The sequence below is a fragment of the Heloderma suspectum genome, chromosome 1, assembly GCF_057233095.1.
Source record: "Heloderma suspectum isolate Gila_16-S chromosome 1, 16-S_ref, whole genome shotgun sequence".
NCBI classification, from domain to species: domain Eukaryota; kingdom Metazoa; phylum Chordata; class Lepidosauria; order Squamata; family Helodermatidae; genus Heloderma; species Heloderma suspectum.
In genome coordinates this window covers 194,189,593-194,208,503 of record NC_139458.1, presented here as the reverse complement: position 1 = coordinate 194,208,503, position 18,911 = coordinate 194,189,593, and the positions used below count along the sequence as shown (strand labels likewise).

Here is an 18,911-nt window from a genome sequence, read left to right as displayed (position 1 = left end):
ACAGGCAGCTGTGTTGACCCATATCAACAAACCAATTCTACCAGTTTTATCTCTACCCAGAGCAAGTTTTTTGTAAAGCGAATGGGTCTTAATTGTCCATTCAAGACCAAGCCACCCCAATATAATTTGTATTAGGACAGGAGTCAATAAACTGTGGCTGGGAAAATTGTTTTCCCCCTAGGTACTGTAGGAATTGCAGCTAAGCTCAGAGGGAACAGGAAGCCGCAGTGGGTAGGGCGTGGCAGATGACATCAGCATCCTTGCTAATAAAGAAGTCCTGGCGCTGCATCCCTGTGAATCCTGGCTCCGCTACGCCACTGCTGATGGATTGGACTGATGATCCACTTATTCCAGCATTTGGTTTGCAGCAGAGTCTAACAAGATGCCTCAGGGCAGTCACAAACATGAGAGCATTTTCCTGTTTCTTGCCCCCAGCATCTGGTAGTCAGAGGTATACTACCTTTGGACATGGCTAGCTATCATGGCTGGTATCTATGGATATATCCTCCACGACTCTGTTTCCAAGCATGTACCTTGGTACTGGATGCAGGTTTCCCTGCTCCCTCCCAGCAGCCCCATGTGAATGAGTTTCTCAGCACTGGGGCTATAGTCATGTTTTGCATCCCAACGTGTGGAAATAACTTAATGCTGACAGAATTCAAGCCCATGTATTGTACATGGCAGAGAAGCTCACGCACTCATGGGGTTCCCCTTCCCAGCTGCGGGAGATGCTGCTCAAGGAGCTCCACTGCGAACAACAAGGAAGGAATACAGTGCTGAAATAGGTGTGGGTTGAAGGTTTCTTTCGTCCTTCCTCTAGAACTGTTTTGCCTGCGGCTTGATGTACTCAAATGGCTGGGAGTGTATTCAGGTGCAGCCCATGATTTCTCATGTTTGCTGTCATTTGTATATGCGGGCTTACAGTTTTCACTGTGTGTCTTTTCGCCCTGCCTCAGGGAGACAAAGAGGCAGAACTAGGGTTACCATTTTCTCCTCTCTGTGACCGCAAATCTACCATGGTGGCGCAGTCCCAAATAGGTAATGCTTGGCTATTATTATTATTATTATTATTATTATTATTATTATTATTATTCTCATAATGGAAAGAAGCAGTGCTGTGATCATTATAAAACAGGGATGGCCAACTTTTTAAGGCTGATAGGTCATTGCTTCAGGTTCCAGTAGCTGGGGGACCATCCACACTCTTGCCAACGGAGGAGGACTGTCATAACATCTGGAAGAATTGGGGTCTTTCCCCTTAAAGGCCTGGGACTGTGAGGAGAGGTAGGGGTTTGTGCCAAATACAGGAGTAGGAATATAAAGAGAAAAATAAGTGGAGTGAGGTAGGAGAAGGCAGCATAACACAAGCAAAGGGCTGGATGTGCCTGATCTTGTCTGATCTCGGAAGCTAAGCAGGGCCAGCCCTGGTTAGTACTTGGATGGGAGACTGCCTGGGGATCAGGCTTCCTGCACTGAGCAGGGGGTTGGACTCGATGGTCTTGTAGGCCCCTTCCAGCCCTATGATTCTAAGTCCCAGGATTTTGAACTGAAGGGCCAGGATACACCAACTTAGTGGAAGCGAAGCAGGTCAGGGGCTGGTCTGTGTTTGGATGGGAGACCACATAGGGAGGGGATGTATGCCACCCTTATGTCCCATGAAAAAAAGACAGGAAATAAATGTTGTCGTAAATCACTGTGGGTCAGTAGGCTGATCAGTATTGCTATGCGCTTATACAAGATTTGGGGCCCAGGCCCATAGGATGCTAATTGATATCTATATATGCATATAGATAATATGATATCTACATATGCAAATTTAGGAATAATTACCAGGATTTCTTTAAATTTCACAGGAGGCAAAGCCAGCCAATTTGTTTCTCATCCAAATCATCTCAAATAAAATAAATGCTTCAAATAATTTGCACTCTGACGCAAACCAATGGAAAAGGGTTTTTTAAGCTTAATTGTTATGCAGGAGGAGATTTGGAGGGGATGTGTGTTGGAGCAGGTGGGAAGGGGAGAGTTAACCCTTCCCTCCCCAGCTGCAATTCCCCTTAAAATTTCTCCCCTGCATGGCAGCTAAGCTGAGAAATAAATCTTCCATGGACACTCAGGACCCTGGGGAGATGCATGGAGATCCAAGGCCCTGGGAAATAGGTTCGGGGCCAGGGCCTCAGCGACGCCTCTAAGGCTGATAAAGAAGCTATCATCTATCGCAGGGATGGGCAACCTGTGGCCCTCCATAGGCTTTGGCCTACAACTCCCATGAACCCTCACTCTTAGCTATGCTGGTTAGTGCTGATGGAAGTTGTGAGCCAAAACGTCTGAAGGTCCTCAGGTTGCCCACTCCTGATCTATCATGAATGTAGATATGTCACATTAACTATTTCCCAGCACCAGTCAGCTGTTATGGGGCCCTGGGGCTGGAGGAATTCCAGCACACCTCCAGCCCTGGTTACAATGCACATGTATGGGTGAAGAGGAGGCTTCAGAGTGTGATTTTCCCATGTGATCTCATCTTAGATCATTTATCTGGCTTGTGCTAGTAGCTGGCCTGCATGAGCAGTTATTTGCACAAGTGAGTCAGCTACAGTCTTGTTGGAACTGGCTGTTAATCGCAGGTACATGACGAGCTGGTAGGGATGAATTGGTGATAAGAGAAGCATTCACATGCTTAGGTGTCTACTCCTCTAGAACAGGCTTCCCAACCTGGCACCCTCCAGATGTGTTGGACTTCAACTTCCATTATCCCTGACCATTGGCCATGCTGGCAGGGTACTAAACATCTGTAGTACTAAACATCTGGAGGGGGCAAGCCAGGGAAGGCTGCTGTAGAAGGACTTTATGCCAGCCAATATTTTTTCTCAGCTATAGTTAATGGGTGATGCAAGTTCCCAGATTCAGTGCCACCACATCTCATCTCAAAGGGCTGGTGGAATTTCCCATCCTGAGAATACCCCATTCATTCACAATAAGGTAATGGGCCACCGCTCTCCTTAATGCCCAATGCATTTATTTAACATGTTGAGAAGATGTGAAATCTGTTGCTGTTCAATGTGGTATCGAATTTTTGCCTGTTCAGTTCTCAGTGGGGGATAGCGCTTTGTTCTCTGCGTAATTTCTTGCCTTGACAAGCATTTTGAAAGGGGTGGTGGAGGGGGGAACAGAGGAAGACATTGTTCAGTACTGACATCTCAGAGCTGTGGGTTGAATTCTGTCTCCCAGGGATAGTGCATGTTCCATTCACTGATTTGACAGAACACTGCTCACGCGTTGTGAAATAACACTTGCGCAGACAGAATAATAAACAGTAATGTGGAGTATCAAGCCAGTCACATAAGGAAGAACTTAAACCACAGTTCCCTGCAGGCGGTCACATGCTGCATGCATGTTGCTGCCTGCAAGGACTTCTGCTGCTGAAAAGGGGAATGGCACTGAATACCATCTTGTGCCCACAAGGGAGTATCCAATGCAGCACAGAAGCTTGTTTCCATGCAACGACTGGCTAGATTACGGACTGTCCCTTGAATGCCAGGCTCAAATCTCCCCTCAGTTGCAAAGTTAACTTTGTGACTTCGGGCAAGTGATTATCTTCCAGGCAAACCTACTTCACAAGTAGGCCTGAGGCTGCAATCCTCCATATCAAGGGTGGTCAACTTGCGGCCTTCCAAATGTTGGATTATAACTCCCATCATTCCTCACCTGTGGCTATGCTGGCTAGGGCTGATGGGACTTGCAGGCCATCAATATCTGGAGGGCCACAACTTGCTCATCCCCTGCTGTATAGAAACACTTACCTAGGTTTAAGTGCCATGGAAATTGGGTGCGGGGTGTGTGTGTGTGTGCGCGCGCGCGCACGCACAGGATTACTTTCCATACTAAGCAGTCTCTGTTTCTTGGGGACACGTTGAGAGATGAATGTGACAATTAGATAAAATAAGTATTGATCCTTGTTGCCTACCAGTTAATCCAGTGGCTTTCCTCTTTATTCCAGTTACTCAGTGCATCTTAAAAGAGAGAGCTAAAGAATAATGATTTGATGAAACAATGAAACACTATAAATATTAAAGGTCAACTTCTTTGTATCCCAGACCCTGACTTCACCTTGTGGGTGCAGATGGAAATTAACAGTAATAGAATTAGGGATATACGGATCTTGTGAAATCCATTCCACCTGTGTTTTACGGGTTGTCAAGCATCTTTTGTTCCACGATCAGTTCATTGACAGAACTGGATTTTTTTTAATGAGAATTTGGTCCTTTGCACAAATCCTCTCAAAAAGTTAACAAACAAGTCTGCGAAATCCTTGTGGCTTGGAAAAAGCCGATCCACTGAAGAATCTGCAGGTTGGATTCACAGAAATCTGATCTCATTTGAATCCAATGTTGATTTCTCCAACATCCCTGAATATAATATATATCTTGCATCGATAGTGCATTAGATTCAGGATGTGATAGGTATGCAACATATTTCAATGCATATCTGTCCTGATCAACAGCTGGAAGGCAACAGCAAAAAAGTCACCTCAGGGTGAATACTGAGTTGTCTAAGTAGTTGTTCTGAACATTTATCTCTATAGAGAGCTGGTGAGCACAGTTGCTAAGCTGCTGAGGGATTAACTTACACAAGACTTTAAATGCACAGTTTGGCTTTGTGGGTCCCTTTTTTGACTATAAAAAGCTGCTGAGAGGGTCAGATCAGTATCAGGACCATGGTCTGGGGAAAGCCGAACTCCCTCCTGGTGCCCCATGGCCCAAGTTTTGATCAGCAACACCCCCCCCACACACACACACCTATGCTATTTTAAAAAGATACATGCACCAAACCAGTCATTTAACATCGTGTCAAATTTGGCCCTGACATATGAATCATCCCTGGTTTGATAGGGCAAACCTATCCATGTCTGTTCAGATGCAGGTTCCATTGAGTTCAATGATGCTTACTCCCAGGTAATATTATAGGATTGCAGCCTGAATCTCACCTCTATTATGAACTAGATGATCTTAGACGAGACAGTCTCTCAACCTCCCCCATCCCCTGTAATAAGGACAAACAAGTGACACTGCCTTACAGGGTTGTTGCAAGGATTACACCAAAATGACAAATGTGAAGTTATCACTTCCTTTTCCCTCCCCATTCCATTTTCCTTGGCCGCATCTATATGGCACTGCTTTGACCCCCCACCCTGTCACAGCTGCACAGGGACTGCGTTTGTGGATTGATTGTAAGCCACTCTGACAGACTTTTCTGGCTGAGGAGTGGCATAAAAATACTTTAAATAACCAAATAAATGAATGAAGAGTTTTGAACATCATAGAATCATAGAATAGTAGGGTTGGAAGGGGCCTACAAGGCCATCAAGTCCAACCCCCTGCTCAATGCAGGAATCCAAGTCGGAGCATCCCTGACAGGTGGCTGTCCAGCCTCGTCTTGAATGCCTCCAGCATGGGAGAGCTCACCACTTCCCTAGGTGATTGGTTCCATTGTCGTATTGCTCTAACAGTTAGGAAGTTTTTCCTGATGTTCAGACGGAAATCTGTTCATTCAGAAATAGTGATGATTTCCTGCTCATCCCATGAGTCTCCCAGTGGTCTTCTATCCATGCACTGATCAGGCCTATATCCATTTACCTTCAAGAATGTTAGAACAGCCTGGGACAGATATTTCTTAGTGCCTGGGTGAACAAGGTGAAGACTCTAATAAATGTTTTTGTTTTCTTTCCCCTCATTGCTCTACAGGTTTCATTGATTTCATAGTAAAACCAACATTTGCTCTTCTTACTGACTCCATGGAGAAAATAGTTTTTCCTCTTATAGAGGAAGCTTCAAAATCTGGAAGTCCTACCTTTGAGACAGTGCCAAGGTTTGAGGATTTTTCCCCCTCTTCTATTTTAATTAAAACTGAAATTACCCTAATATAACTTCGCCACCTTGTGGCAATATTTACAACTACACTATATGGGTTGGCTTGATCTATTCAGGACAGAAACAACTGTGTATATGGAAGGGAAGGCAAAAAACAGAAAAAGTTGCATTTGGGGGGTAAAAAATGAGGGGGGTATGTTTGTTTACTGTAAGCTGCCCAGAGAACTTTCTGTTATCGGGTGGTATACAAATGCCATAGGGATGGCGGAGAATTCCGCCATGGATTTCAGTGAGGCCGAATGCACTGGCATTCGGCCCCCTGAAAACATGGCAGAATGGCCTGCCACCCCCCCCCCCTGCGCCCCCGCGGATCCCCCGGGACAAAGCTTACCTGGAGCGGATGTTCCGGACGGCGGTGGCTCCAGCAGCGGCTTCGGCGGCGGCGGCTGGTCTTCCGACTGGCTGCCGCTGCCGCCATTTGCAGTCTGGTCTGGTTTTTTTACATTGACGTGATAGGCTACGTAAAGACTTACGTAGCCTATCACATCTGGGTAGGTTAAAAGGAAAGCGTACGCAAATGGCGGCGGCTAGGGCTGCCGCCATTTTCGTTCCTTATTTTTCGCCGTCTTAGTCTATGTAAATATTTACGTAGACTATTATGGCAAAAAGAAAGGGGAACGCAAATAGCGTAGTGGGCGCTATTTGCGTTCCCCTTTCTTTTCGCCGTAATAGTCTACGTAAATATTTACGTAGACTAAGACAGCGAAAAATAAGGAACGCAAACGGCGGCGGGTATAGCCGCCACCATTTGCGTACGCTTTTTTTTTAACCTACCCAGACGTGATAGGCTATGTAAATACTTACGTAGCCTATCACGGCTAACTACAGGGACGCAAATGGCGGCGGCTATGGCAGCCGCCATTTGCATCCCTGCAGGTTGCCCAGCGGCCGGATGTCTGGCTGCGGGCGGCTGGAGCCGGCCGGCGGCTCTGCGGCTTGGCCGCGGAGCGGAGCCGGCCGGGCAGGATTCCAGGGGGGAGGGACGGAGCGCCTCCCCCCCGTCGAGGATTCTGGGGGGAGGGACGGAGTGCCTCCCCCCCCAGCGGAAACAGAACGGAACAGAAGTTAGGTGTTCCATCCATCCCTAAAATGCCATAAATAAATGAATGAAACAAATGATTAAATTCAGAGAAACTGAAGCTGATTTTTTTTTAGAAAATTCTGCGGGCAGTGGTGGAGGGAATGGAATGCATACATAATTTTAGTTTTTAGAAATAGTTTTTAGCATGTATATTAAGCTTGCTGTGTTAGCAAAATCCTGTATATATTTGATTCATATTCTGTATATATTTGTTTCTCATCATCTAGTCACAGTATCTAAATTCAAAGCTGAAGGATTTGATATCATATGATTTATAGTATATAATCAATAAATAACCCCGTACTGCTCTTTGACAAGAGACAGAGGACTACAAGAGCCAGCAGGAGCTTTAATTCTCCTAGTCTGGTTACAGTGTGATCCTGTATCTCTACTCGGAAGTAAGTCCCATTGAGTTCAATGGGACTGACTCCCAGGTAAGTTGGTATAAGATTGCAGCCGAACAGTGCAATCCCAGGTTTACTCAGAAGTAAGTCATACTCCCAGGTAAGTGTGGAAGGATGGCAAAGTTAGTGTTCTTCAGTTGATTTAGGCTGCAATCATTTGCGCATTTTCCTGGGAGTAAGCCACATTGAACTCCACAAGGCTTATGTCTAAGTAGATATGCATAGGATTGTACTGTCAGCATAAAAAATTTAAGGGCTCTGTCTTCTCCATCCTTCCCACACTCTTCCACATATGGGATATGCCTCCATCAGTTACTGGTTACGGTATACAATTTATTTCACTAAAAAAAGTCATGTTATTTTAATTTTACTGTGCATATAGCTGTGACTATATTCCATGCACTGGAGACATCCTACTCTATTTTCAGCTGACTTATTTTTCCTCCTTCTCTTTCTAGTGAGAATAGCAGTGGAGGAGTGGGTGCCGATGTGCACAAAAGGATAAGTATTAAAAACTCTGCGTGTGTTGGCGGGACATGCTCAGAAAACACTTTAGCAACTGTGGACTTAAAAAGCTTTAAGGACACCTTGTTTCAGATCATCCAAGAAAACAAAGACAGGTGGAAAGATTTGGCAGAAAAAGGTATGTTCTCCCTTTGCAGGAGTACTTGTATATATTTTCACCTCATTGTTTAGTTGACCTATATCAGCCTTTCCCAATGCAGAGCCCTCCAGATGTGTTGGAGCGGAGGACAACTATCAGGGGATGATGGGAGTTGTAGTCCAGCTTATCTGGAAGACACTAGATTGGGAAAGGGGGACCTATCTTGTAATGATTGAACATCTGCTTTCATCTACATTTATTATGTAAGCTTGGACAGCTTCACTTTGTATATGCTGCGGGTCATGTCCATGAGGAAAAGTCAGTCTCCCCAATGCAGCAATCGTGCGGCATGCACCGATTTACTGAATCAGAACTAATGTTTGTGCAAAATTGTAGATGGATCTGCTGTTCACCTGATGGAAACCATGGCTGCACTTGCTTGTTCACACCACTAGATGGTGGACGTTCCTAGCTTGGAAGCCTAAGGGTACTATTCGATCCATTCATAGCTGCATAGCACCTGGGAATCTGAAGTTTGCTTTTGCCCAGTGGGGGCTGGTGACTCTGATTTCAGTGGGGCAGTGAATCCATTCTGGGTTTTAGTTAGAACCAGCCAGAACTCTAAAGGTGCTGTCCACGGTGCTGAACCCTATCCCCAAAATAGGTTCAGCACCTTGGACAGCACCTGGTCTAACTGAAATCCCATTCATTTCAATGGTTCTACTCTAAGTAGGACTAAGATTAGATATAATCCCAAGGATCCTTCTAGTCCAGCATCCTGCTTCCCATAGTTGCCAATCAAATGTTACTGAGATGCCCAAAAGCACAACATGAAGCCAAGGTCTCTGCCCTTCTGTTTCCCCCTGTCCCCCGGAAGCAACCAGTATCCAGAAGAACAGTGCTAAATCTGGAAAGTCCATTTAGGGCACAATCCTGTGCATGTCTAGACAGGAAAAACTTCCTACAACTCCCAAAATGCTGGGAGTTGCAGGAGTTCTTTTTGTCTAAGCGTGCGCAGGATTGTGCCCTTAGCTATCTTGGCTAATGCCCATTGGTAGATGTGTCCTCCATAGATTTTTCTAACCCCATTTTATAGTCATCTCCATTATTGGCCATCACTACTGCATCCTGTGTCAGCAGATTCCAAAAATGAACGATGTGTCCCATGAAGAAGTACTTTCGTTTGTCTGTTCTGAATCTACTGCCGATCCATTTCATGGGGTGACCCAACTTAACAAAATAGCCCTGCCTGAGGCAGAAAGACCTGCCTCCTCTTTCCCCCACTCCCAGTTTCCCACTGCATTAGCAGTGGCTGCACGGGTGATCTCTCCCATCAGTACCTCACTCTGAGGGGTCCTTCCTCAGAGCGAGGCATCTTGGGCAAGTGCCGCCTTCACTTTGCTGCAACAGTGGGACATATGGTTCAAAGTAGCTCTTGTCCACCTTGTCCACAGTGCCTCACTCTGAGGAATGTCCCCTCAGAGAGAGGCATTTGGCCTGGTGGACAGTCCAGAGAGCCCTGCCAGCACTCCTGTGGCAGGAAAGTGGCCACTGGGGCTCTCCAGAGAACTTCCTCAAGGCCTTGCTCTGAGGAAGGACTTCTCAGAGTGAAGTATTGGAGCTAGAAGGGTGGCAGGGTGGCCATCTTTGGCAGCAGCTGCCACCAATAAAGCCAGCCGGGGAAATGTGCCTGGTCATAACTGCCGTAAGTGGCCCTCTGGGCAGTGGATGGGGCGTGCAATCCACTGCCCCTCCTAATCTGTCACCTGAGACACATGACTCATGGGAGGGTTGGCCCTGGCCCTACGACAAGGTGTTGACCCATCAAGCCTAATGCAGACCACTGGCCATGTATTTGGGCTTGGGGGAGGGGGGGCTCTGGTTTTTGTGGTCCCAGACAGGAAGCAAGAACAGGAGCTTTATCAAGCTTCATCAGGCTACCATACATGGCTACTGGGGTGCATTTGGCTGGGTGAGTCACAGGCTGCCCAGCCCCGTCCATGGAAAGTACCACTGCATGACCAAAAAACCCCTAATGTGTGTTTTGTTCCCTCTCTGTAGAAGATGTGTGGAAAACTGGTGGGCCGAAGAAAGAGCAACAAAAAGACCAAAGCAGGCATGCCCCAGACCCACAATTAGATGAGGGGGCAACAAAGACACCAGGGGGGAAGAATCGGGGAAGCAATGATGGAACACCCTTTTCCACAGACTTGTCCTGCCCATCCGTCATTCTTCCAGTGCACTCTCTCAATGCTTCTTCCAACCCACCCAGCTCTGAGACTCCCCCTAAGCATTCTTTGAATCCAAAAGGAACAGTGGATATACAGCAAGAAGCACCACCCAACACCCCACTAAATGGTAATACTATTTCACTAAGGATTTCTCAGATGAATTATTCACTATTGGGTTAAGCCACTACATCTCTTCCATCCCTTTTAAAGTCACCGCTGCTGCAAATACGTTGCCCAACTTGCAGCTAATGGAAAGTCCCCTCTGCCAAGGGTGAGAGGAAGGTAGATCAAGATCTGCTGGTAGATCTCTGGTGATTTGCAGTAGATCGGCATGGATTTCTCTTTGACAATTGCGCACCAACATCACACACACGCGCTGCCCTCCAGTGTTTAAATTATATGGCAGAAACCAGGGGTAACTGAAGAGGACTTGTGTAGAAGGACTATGAGATTTGTTTAGATCTGGTAGTCCAAACAAGTTCCTGGGCTAAGAATTCTTTAAATCTAAGTGTACATCTCTTGCTCCAGGCTTCAGCTGGTGGATCTTGGGGCTTTAATAAAAAGCTAAGTAGATCCTGCAAGCCTAAGTAGATCCTGCAAGGCCTATCCCATGCCCTGAGCAAGCATGAACAAAGATGCATGACTGTATGTGAAAGTGAGCCACCAGTATAAATATGTGGCTGGATCCAGCAATTTCTTATAAGTTCAAGAGCTCTGATGGACACACATTTTGCTGCCTGCAAAAACTTCTCATTCATTTCGGTAGAGGAAGCTGATCTTTACCAATACATACAGAACTGCTCCTTCTGTTGAAACAAGTGAAACATTCTCCTCCACTTATCTATGTTTCCCTGTGGCGGTGTTCAATAACACAACTTGACACAGATGGTTAAAATATTGTGATTGTATTTTTAATATTATGGATTAGATCTATATAGTATTTTAGACAAGTTTTTTTTTTCCTGTTGCCACATTGTGATTGTGTAATGTTGTACTTTAGATTTGGTTGTAATCTGTTTCTTAGTCTGTATAAAAATTTTTTTAAAAAAGAAAGAAAAAAGAAATGAATGGAGCAGTCAGGCATTCGCGAACACCATGTGTGTTTCAGAACATGTCCTGGGCTGTCCTTTTGGCATTCCGTCTTACAGCCTCTTGTCCTATTGATTTCAATAGGTGTAAGTCACAAGTAATTGCTGAATTACAAATCCAGCAAAGGAAATAGCCTTACACACCCAACGTGCTCCTGAGTGCACATTTCCATCTGCATTGCAATTTGGGACACATTTGGGTCCCACTGAAGTAGCTGGATGCACCCTTTGCTATGAATTGGGATAAAATTCTCTTTCAGGGCTGCTGGTTGTTACGTGTGACTAGTTGCCCATGAATAGACTTGGGCAGGGCCTTGGTTTTTTAAATACGTGATGAAAAATTTGGTGGATCATACTAAAGAAATGGGAAAATTGCACTTACAGAGCAATTCTATGCATGTCTACTCAGAAGTTGTGCCAATGAGTTCAATAGGACTTAAAGTGTGTACAGGATTGCACCCTAATACTATTTTAATAGGAACTTCTGATATTGGGTGAATGTCAAGGTTCCTGAGACCTTTTCTGAGCAAACAGTAATGACTGATTTCTTTTTCTGGCTGCATACTTCTCTTCCTGTTATCACACCACCTGTGGCGTTTAATATCATCCAAACCCCATGGGCCAAGTCATTTGTACTAAAAATAAGGAACAGGTTCCGCCGCTAATTTTACACTGTTCTGTGGAGATGTGTCCCAGTGTGAGAAGTTCTGTAGAAGAGTTCGTTTTGTTAGTATGGGAGGGTACTTTGCTAGTACAGAGGGGGAGAAGGGAACAGTGGAAAGCCCCTTGATAATGCACTGTGATAATGAGCTTAGGTTAAAACTAATGAAGCCAAGTGCAGGATGCATTCTGGAGGGGATGTAAGCCATATACGTGATCTGTGGGGAAGGAGTTGTTTGTAAGTGGAATCCAGTCCTTTGTATTTATGTAAATATTAGAATATTAATATTAGCTTGAGACTGAGTTGGTGGGAAGCACCGAGCATGATCTCTAGCCAATCTTAAGCACATTTAGGCTGCAATCTTATACCACCCCCTTTACTTGGGAGTAAGCCCCATTAAACTCCATGAGATGTACTCCTCAGCAGACATGTATAGGATTGCAAATGGGGAAGAGTTAAGAATGCATCATCCACAGGAATTAATTGTGCTTAGCTGTGGATGTGCAGTGCCCATTTCTTTCGGTGGGGATTCCTCAGCTGCTCTGCATCGTTTTCAAATAATTGTTATATTTTTCTCCCACCCTTCCTTGTGTGACATACATGGGTCACCTCATGCTAATTTTGTCCACACAACACTGGAAGGGAGGTTAGGCAAGAGTTGGTGACCAGCCCAAAGTCACCCAGTGGGTGTCATGACTGAGTCAGGATTTCAACCTGGGCCTCCCTGGTCATAATCCTGCACTCTCACCACTACACCATGCTGCCTTAGGGAGTGTCGGTTGCACAATAACCAACTAATATGAACTATGTATAGACTTTATGTATTTTGTAAAAGTTATGTGTGTGTTTCCTTTCCAGGAGAGCCTAATCTCGGTGAGAACTCAGAAAAACCCCTTAACGAGCAGAAACCAGTTGAGCTGCGCAACTAGATGAACTGCATCTTAATAGCTCCTTCTGCTTTGAGAATGAGAGGTACATTTCCCTAGCTCTTCATCTCCAAATATCAGCACCCTGCAAGTGTTGTTTTGTTTCTTTCTGAAGCTGAAAATGTTTGCCTTGTTTGAAGTACCATCCTGTACATGTCTACTCAGGAGTAGGAAGGCTGGAGAAATCCGCCACAGACTCCAATGAGGCCAGACGCCAAAGAATCTGATCTCCAGAGTCTGCAGTGGACCAGCCACACTCACCTCCAGGTTGGGAAGAGTCCCAGAGGGGCAGCTCTCCAGCTTTCTGAAAGCTCTAAAAGCTGCCATTAGCTTATTGCAGGAGCATTACAGCTGTAAATGGTGTATTGCACTCCATTTGCAGCTGTAAAGCACATACTTTTACATAAACACAGCCGGAAACAGCTGCAATTTATGTAAAAGTCAGTGCCTTACGGCTGCAAATGGCGTAAAATACGCCCTTTATGGCTGTAATTTTCCCACAATAGGGTAATGGCAGCCACCATTAGCCTATCATGTCTTTTAGAAAACTGGAGGGCCACTCCGCTGACTCTGGCAGATGTAGCAGGGCTCCGGAGAAATCTTCAGGGCCCCAAGCGGCCCAAATTGCCTGATGGCAGACCCCGGCCCCCGCTCGACCGGATGTTGGGGATTCACCCATCCCTACTCAGGAGTAAGCCCAATTGAGTTCAATGGAATTTATTCCCGGAAAGTGAGTACAGGGTTGGAGTCTTAGAGAATTAACATCCTACTTACCATGATGGTTGATATTTCTCCAATCGTGGCAGTGACATTTGTGTTAACAAGTTATCTCGAACCTGCTTGAAGTTAGGTGGAAGGTGTGTTTTTTTTCTTCCCCACAAAATATGACGGTTTTATCTGAGTCATTAAAAGGTAAGAATCATGAAGATATGATGTGCTCATTTCAAGTGGTAGAGAGTGTCTTGTGGAAAAGGAGGTCCTATAACTGGAGGGATACATACAGCAAATTAATTGCTCAGTATAGAGACATCCCAGTGAATAGCAAAGGAATGTTGGCCATGGAGACCACTTAAACCATTTGCATTTAACTCACCATGTTGTTGGACTCCAGTTCCCATCACCCACCAGCCAGACTGGCCATGGTGAGGGATGATGGGAGTTGTAGTTCCATGTGAAGGATCATAGGAGTTGTAGTTTGGCAACATCTAGAGGGTCACAGGGGTCCCCCCCCCGCTTTAATCCAACTCCATGGAAGGGGTTCAAAGAATTAGGCAGACATTTGGATGGAAACAGTACATAGGTGCATAGACAGACAAAGACAGCTTGATAGATATAATAGTCTGTATGTGGGCATTACTCAGTGGTGGAGTGGTAAACTTTGACATGCAGTTGCTCATCATGACAGTCCCCATAGCCTCGCCCCCAGGGAGAGTCCAAGAATTCAGGCAGGGGTGTTGATCCATAGTTCCAGCAGTTTTCATCTCCACCAGGAGCAAGTCTTTTCTAAAGCTAAATGCTCTGAATATCCCCCTTCAAGACCAAGCCACCCCCAAATACTTTGCATTACAACAGGGATAGCTCACAACAATATATAGCTGGGAAAATTCCTTTCAGTCCAAGCTGCCATGAGGATAGCAGCTAAGCTCAGAGGGAACAGGGGCTGCTTGAGGGGGGTGGCAGACGACTTCATTGTCCCTGCTAATCAAAACATCCCTGCTTTGCTCTAACCCTGCAAGCCCTGCCTCCAGCATGCCACTGGCATTACAGGCAGTGTGGGTAGAAAGGGGCTGTGGGGCCATGCGTTTAGCCCTCCCCCAGGTCACATGGCTCCTCCCAGCACCTCACAAATTGAGACATAACTTCTGCAGTAGGACCCTTTTCTCTCCATGTAGGATCCCTGCATGATTTAGAGCCCTGATATTCCAATGTTCTAAATCATGCAGGGAGCCACTGCAGAAATTCTTTCTCAGCTCATAAGGAGCCTTGTGACCTGGGAGCAGATATGAATGCATGGCCCCACAACCCCTTTCTGTCCCTGTTTAGGGTGGGCCCCTCCCGCTTAGTGTCCCCCCCCCCCCAAGTGTTATTTTGTTTGTTTGTATGTCTTGGGATTCTCCTTGGGATTCTCCTTGACCATGCTGATTCCTCTTTGTGTGTGGATGGTGGTCCTCTTTGGGTGTCATAAGAATCAGCACTCAGAGAACGACTTCACTGTCAGTAGACATGATTTGTATGACTGGCTGGTATTATTTTAATGTTGTTGTGAGCTGCCCTGGGAGTTCGGGAATGAAAGGGAGGCACGCAAGTAGTTAAAATAAATATAAGTGCTTCCTTCGATATTCTTTAGGGGAAAGTCAAGTGCTGCTCTTGGGGAGAACATCGCAATAGGAACAAAATCTGCCCATCATCTGTAATAGTGGGTAGCTCAGCCACCAGCAAAAGGTGGCTGTGAGAGGAAAGCGGGGCGGGGGGTGGGGGAGAGGTTTGTGGAAGCAATATGTTTCCAATGCTTCATGCCTCCTTCCTCCAAAAATAGTCAGGAGCTGGGTTTGGTAGGGAAAATAAGTTGGTGCATATTTCTCCACTTCTTTCGCCCCCACTGCTGCCCCCAAATGATGTGGGAAGTATTGGTTACCGCCACCACCACCACCACCACCACCACTCCTCCTCCCAGAGGCCATCTCCTGTTTAGGAGAAATGGGGAGCAGAGGCTGAATTTGGAAAAGCAGGCCTGGCCTAACCCTTCTTGAGGCAATGAATGCCCTCAGTGATGGGCAGGTGAGGAGGGAATGAGGAGAAACAGGATTTTGTGTTGGAAAACAAATTGGGATTCTCCATTTCCTTCCATCCCTCTCACTCAAATGTGGCGGGCCTTTACCTGGAGCCTAATAAGAGAGGTGGGGCAGTTCTCACGACACAAGGGTGGTTAATAAGGCATGGTGACTTGTTAACCAATCGTGCGCGTGGTTTACTTAACCGTGCTGGGCACGTCTTGTCATGACATCCAAACCCGGCAAGGGTGGCTGGCTGGGATGGTTTTCAAACTGCCCTGAAATTAGGGATGGACGGACTCTCCTGCACCTGGCTTCGTTGGGTGCTTATCAAGCCGCTGCCACCACCCACCCCTGTCCGCAGCCCTGCATGAGTTTCCTCGCAGCCTGGCAAGCACTCAATGAAACTGTGGGGCCACATGTCCTCCCTAGCGAGCCACCACTGTGCACAAAAATGCTCCTTTCACACTTGCAACATTGCATAGAGGGCTCCTTCACGGCCGCCAAGTACGCAGCTTTACCTATCTGGAAGTGCTTGAGCCGCCATTGTTGCGCACAATGGCGCTCGCTAGGGAGGATGGGCAGCTGCTGGGCACTCACCGAGCTGTGGGGTGCTTGCCAAGCAGGTGCGCAAGTGCCTTGTGGTTCCGCGAACAGGGTCCAGGAGGGCAGGCAAGGAGGAGACCATCAAATTCCACAGCTCCCCTGCAGACTCTTGCGACATCCCTGTCTGAAACCTTAGAACAAGCCATGGTTTTCGGGGTGGTTTGCAAACCATCCCAGCCACCCACCCACGCCAGGTTGGGACACCAGGACAATTTGCCCCCAGCTAGGGTAATTCTGCTAATTGGGTGGCTTGAGACCAGCACACGTAGGGAGGGAAAATAAGCCACCGTGGCTTATTTTTCCTCTGTGATTGTGTGAACCTGCCCAGAGAGAGGGAGATGCAAAAGGGATCTTGACACTGGAAGACTTAATTTGTATTATAACTCATTAGTGCACCTCTCTCATGTGGAAACCTTGCTTTGAATCAAGTGTTTGATTCCTGAAGAAAACAGGAAACCGCCTATTCTGTTTCCTTGTCTTTACCATTGTAGCATTGCGTGCAACTTTCACATTTTGAAAAATCCAGTCTTAAATACAAGTAGATGCTATTTGATGCTAGGAAAACAGTGTATTCCATTTTCCTTCCGGCAGTGTGCATTAAATGGTATTCTCCTAAATGCTCACTTTCATTACTCTGGAGCTGAATGCCTGAAGTTTCATGCGGTGGCGTATATCAGTCATTTTCCTCCTCTCCTTTTATTGCAGGATGAAACAGAACAGTACTAAAAGATCTTTATTTTCCATGAGGCTGTTACCTTCTCTATCAAATCATCCTTGGATCATCCTATCTATATGCACAATTGATGGATACAAATGCCGTCATTAAATACCGCAAAACCCTGAGCTGGTAACTCAAGGCACTTACAGCAGCACTCAAGATTCAGAGTTATTTTATTCCTTCTTCTATTCTGTCATCCTTAACTGAGTTGGAATACATTTTCAGCCAAAAAACCCAAACCTTTTTTATTTTAAACGATGAATCCAGCCGCTACCTTATCACCATGTACAAAACTGACTGGCAGAGACTTCTTGGAAGCCTGCTCTAAGTGGATAACGGAATCCCATGTAGATGATCAGATCACAGTGGAGCAGGGATAACACGGGGAAGTTACTGCTGACAGTTGCAACCTTTCTTTTGGTAGTCCGGTTGCGTAATGACATTCATATCCACATGTACAGATTTTTTTTTTAAAGAAATGTGTGTTTGTGGGGATGGGCAATTGAGAAAAGCTGTACTGCAGAATTCAGGGTTGCAGAAAGCCTCTTGAACACTTAGTGAATGTATTGCTGGCATCATGTCCTTATGTGGCAGCAATTTGGCATTTTATTTAATCAGCCATTATTTTTAAAGGAACAAAAAAAAATCTATTTAAAGCTAGTGAAATAATAGTAGGTCAGAATGTACAACAAGATTAAAACACTACCTTTTGTTGGTCGCTAGAGAGAAGCCATAGTCTTTTAGCTGTGCATGCGCTTTGCATGCAGAAGACCTCAGATTTCATCCCTGGCATCTCCCATTAATAAAGATCTTAGACAGCAGGGCTGTGCAAGGTCTCTACCTAAAGACCTGGGAGTGTTTCCGGACAGATTGCTCCTAGCGGTACCAGTTAGAAGGCACTGTGCATCAATTCCATCTTTTTCTCCTTAGTGGATTTTCTGCGGTAAGGAGGAAGACAGAAGCAGCGGAGGGAAAACATGGGAGAGTTATGAGTGGAAGACAACAGTGCCTGGAACCCCCTGTAAAATTCCAAGAATGAAGCAGGGGAATGGCACAATAAAATCCTCATCTGGAAGCATCCTTGGAGAGCTGCTGCTGGTCACAGTAAATCTTACTAGACTAGGCAGACCAATAGATTGACTCTGTATAAGGCTGTTTCATGTGTTCATGTTCATGGGTATGCCATGGAAATGCGTCATATCTTTTTATCGATAAAAGGTCTGCTGATTATTTGGGCACATGATCTTAATGTGCTCAACACCATGTGCAAATGTTCTGTGGGCAATATGGAGGAAGCAATTCAATCCAGGTTTGTCCATCACACTGAGGACAGTACTGAGACTGCCGTGGTGTCCAGGGAACTACTACCGCAGCCCTGCGTGGCTACAGTGGTTCCTCTGCTTCTTCTTGGCATCCCCTTTTCAACCTGGGTACATTCCACACTATCAGGGATATTATAAGAGGCCGTAACTCATGTCAGTTGCCATGAAAGCCATATACGAGCTGTGCATATTAAATCGGAGTTATTTAATTTAAGACAAATGTTTGATGGGTGCATTTTAAGATTATTTTTGTGAATAAGGGCCAGAGCTTGCATTTTAGCATGGGCTTTCTGTACCGTGCAGTAAACAAATGACATTTTAAAGAATAAACTGTATGATATACTGTATAATGCAACATACTTTTGCTAAGTCCTCTCTCTCTCTCTCTTTGTGTGTGTGTGTGTGTGTGTCTGAGTGTGTATATATATACACACACATACTGCTACTACCAGGTAGCACCAAGAATTGGGATCAGTCACTGCATCTCCATGCTCTTACAGAATTGCTTTTCCATTATAACAACCATTATAGTGAGTGGTTTGCTTCCAAAAGGCGTATGAGAGATGCATCAAATG

The 18,911-nt window shown here is 45.7% G+C and overlaps 1 protein-coding gene across 2 annotated transcripts in view; it reads left to right on the top strand.

Annotated features, from left to right (window-relative positions):
* The window catches only part of PDE1A (phosphodiesterase 1A), a 214,976-nt gene extending 196,282 nt beyond the window's left edge, over positions 1-18,694 (top strand). Inside the window, exons 11-16 of one of the 2 annotated variants that reach the window (XM_084829855.1) lie at positions 957-1,038; positions 5,739-5,862; positions 7,868-8,052; positions 10,075-10,371; positions 12,852-12,965; positions 17,002-18,694. In XM_084829855.1, the coding sequence (XP_084685981.1) occupies positions 957-1,038; positions 5,739-5,862; positions 7,868-8,052; positions 10,075-10,371; positions 12,852-12,922 (759 nt within the window). In that variant the 3' untranslated portion in view covers positions 12,923-12,965; positions 17,002-18,694. The remainder of the gene's footprint in view (positions 1-956; positions 1,039-5,738; positions 5,863-7,867; positions 8,053-10,074; positions 10,372-12,851; positions 12,966-17,001) is intronic. The other variant, XM_084829848.1, reaches the window with a different exon arrangement.
* Positions 18,695-18,911: the final 217 nt, after the last annotated feature.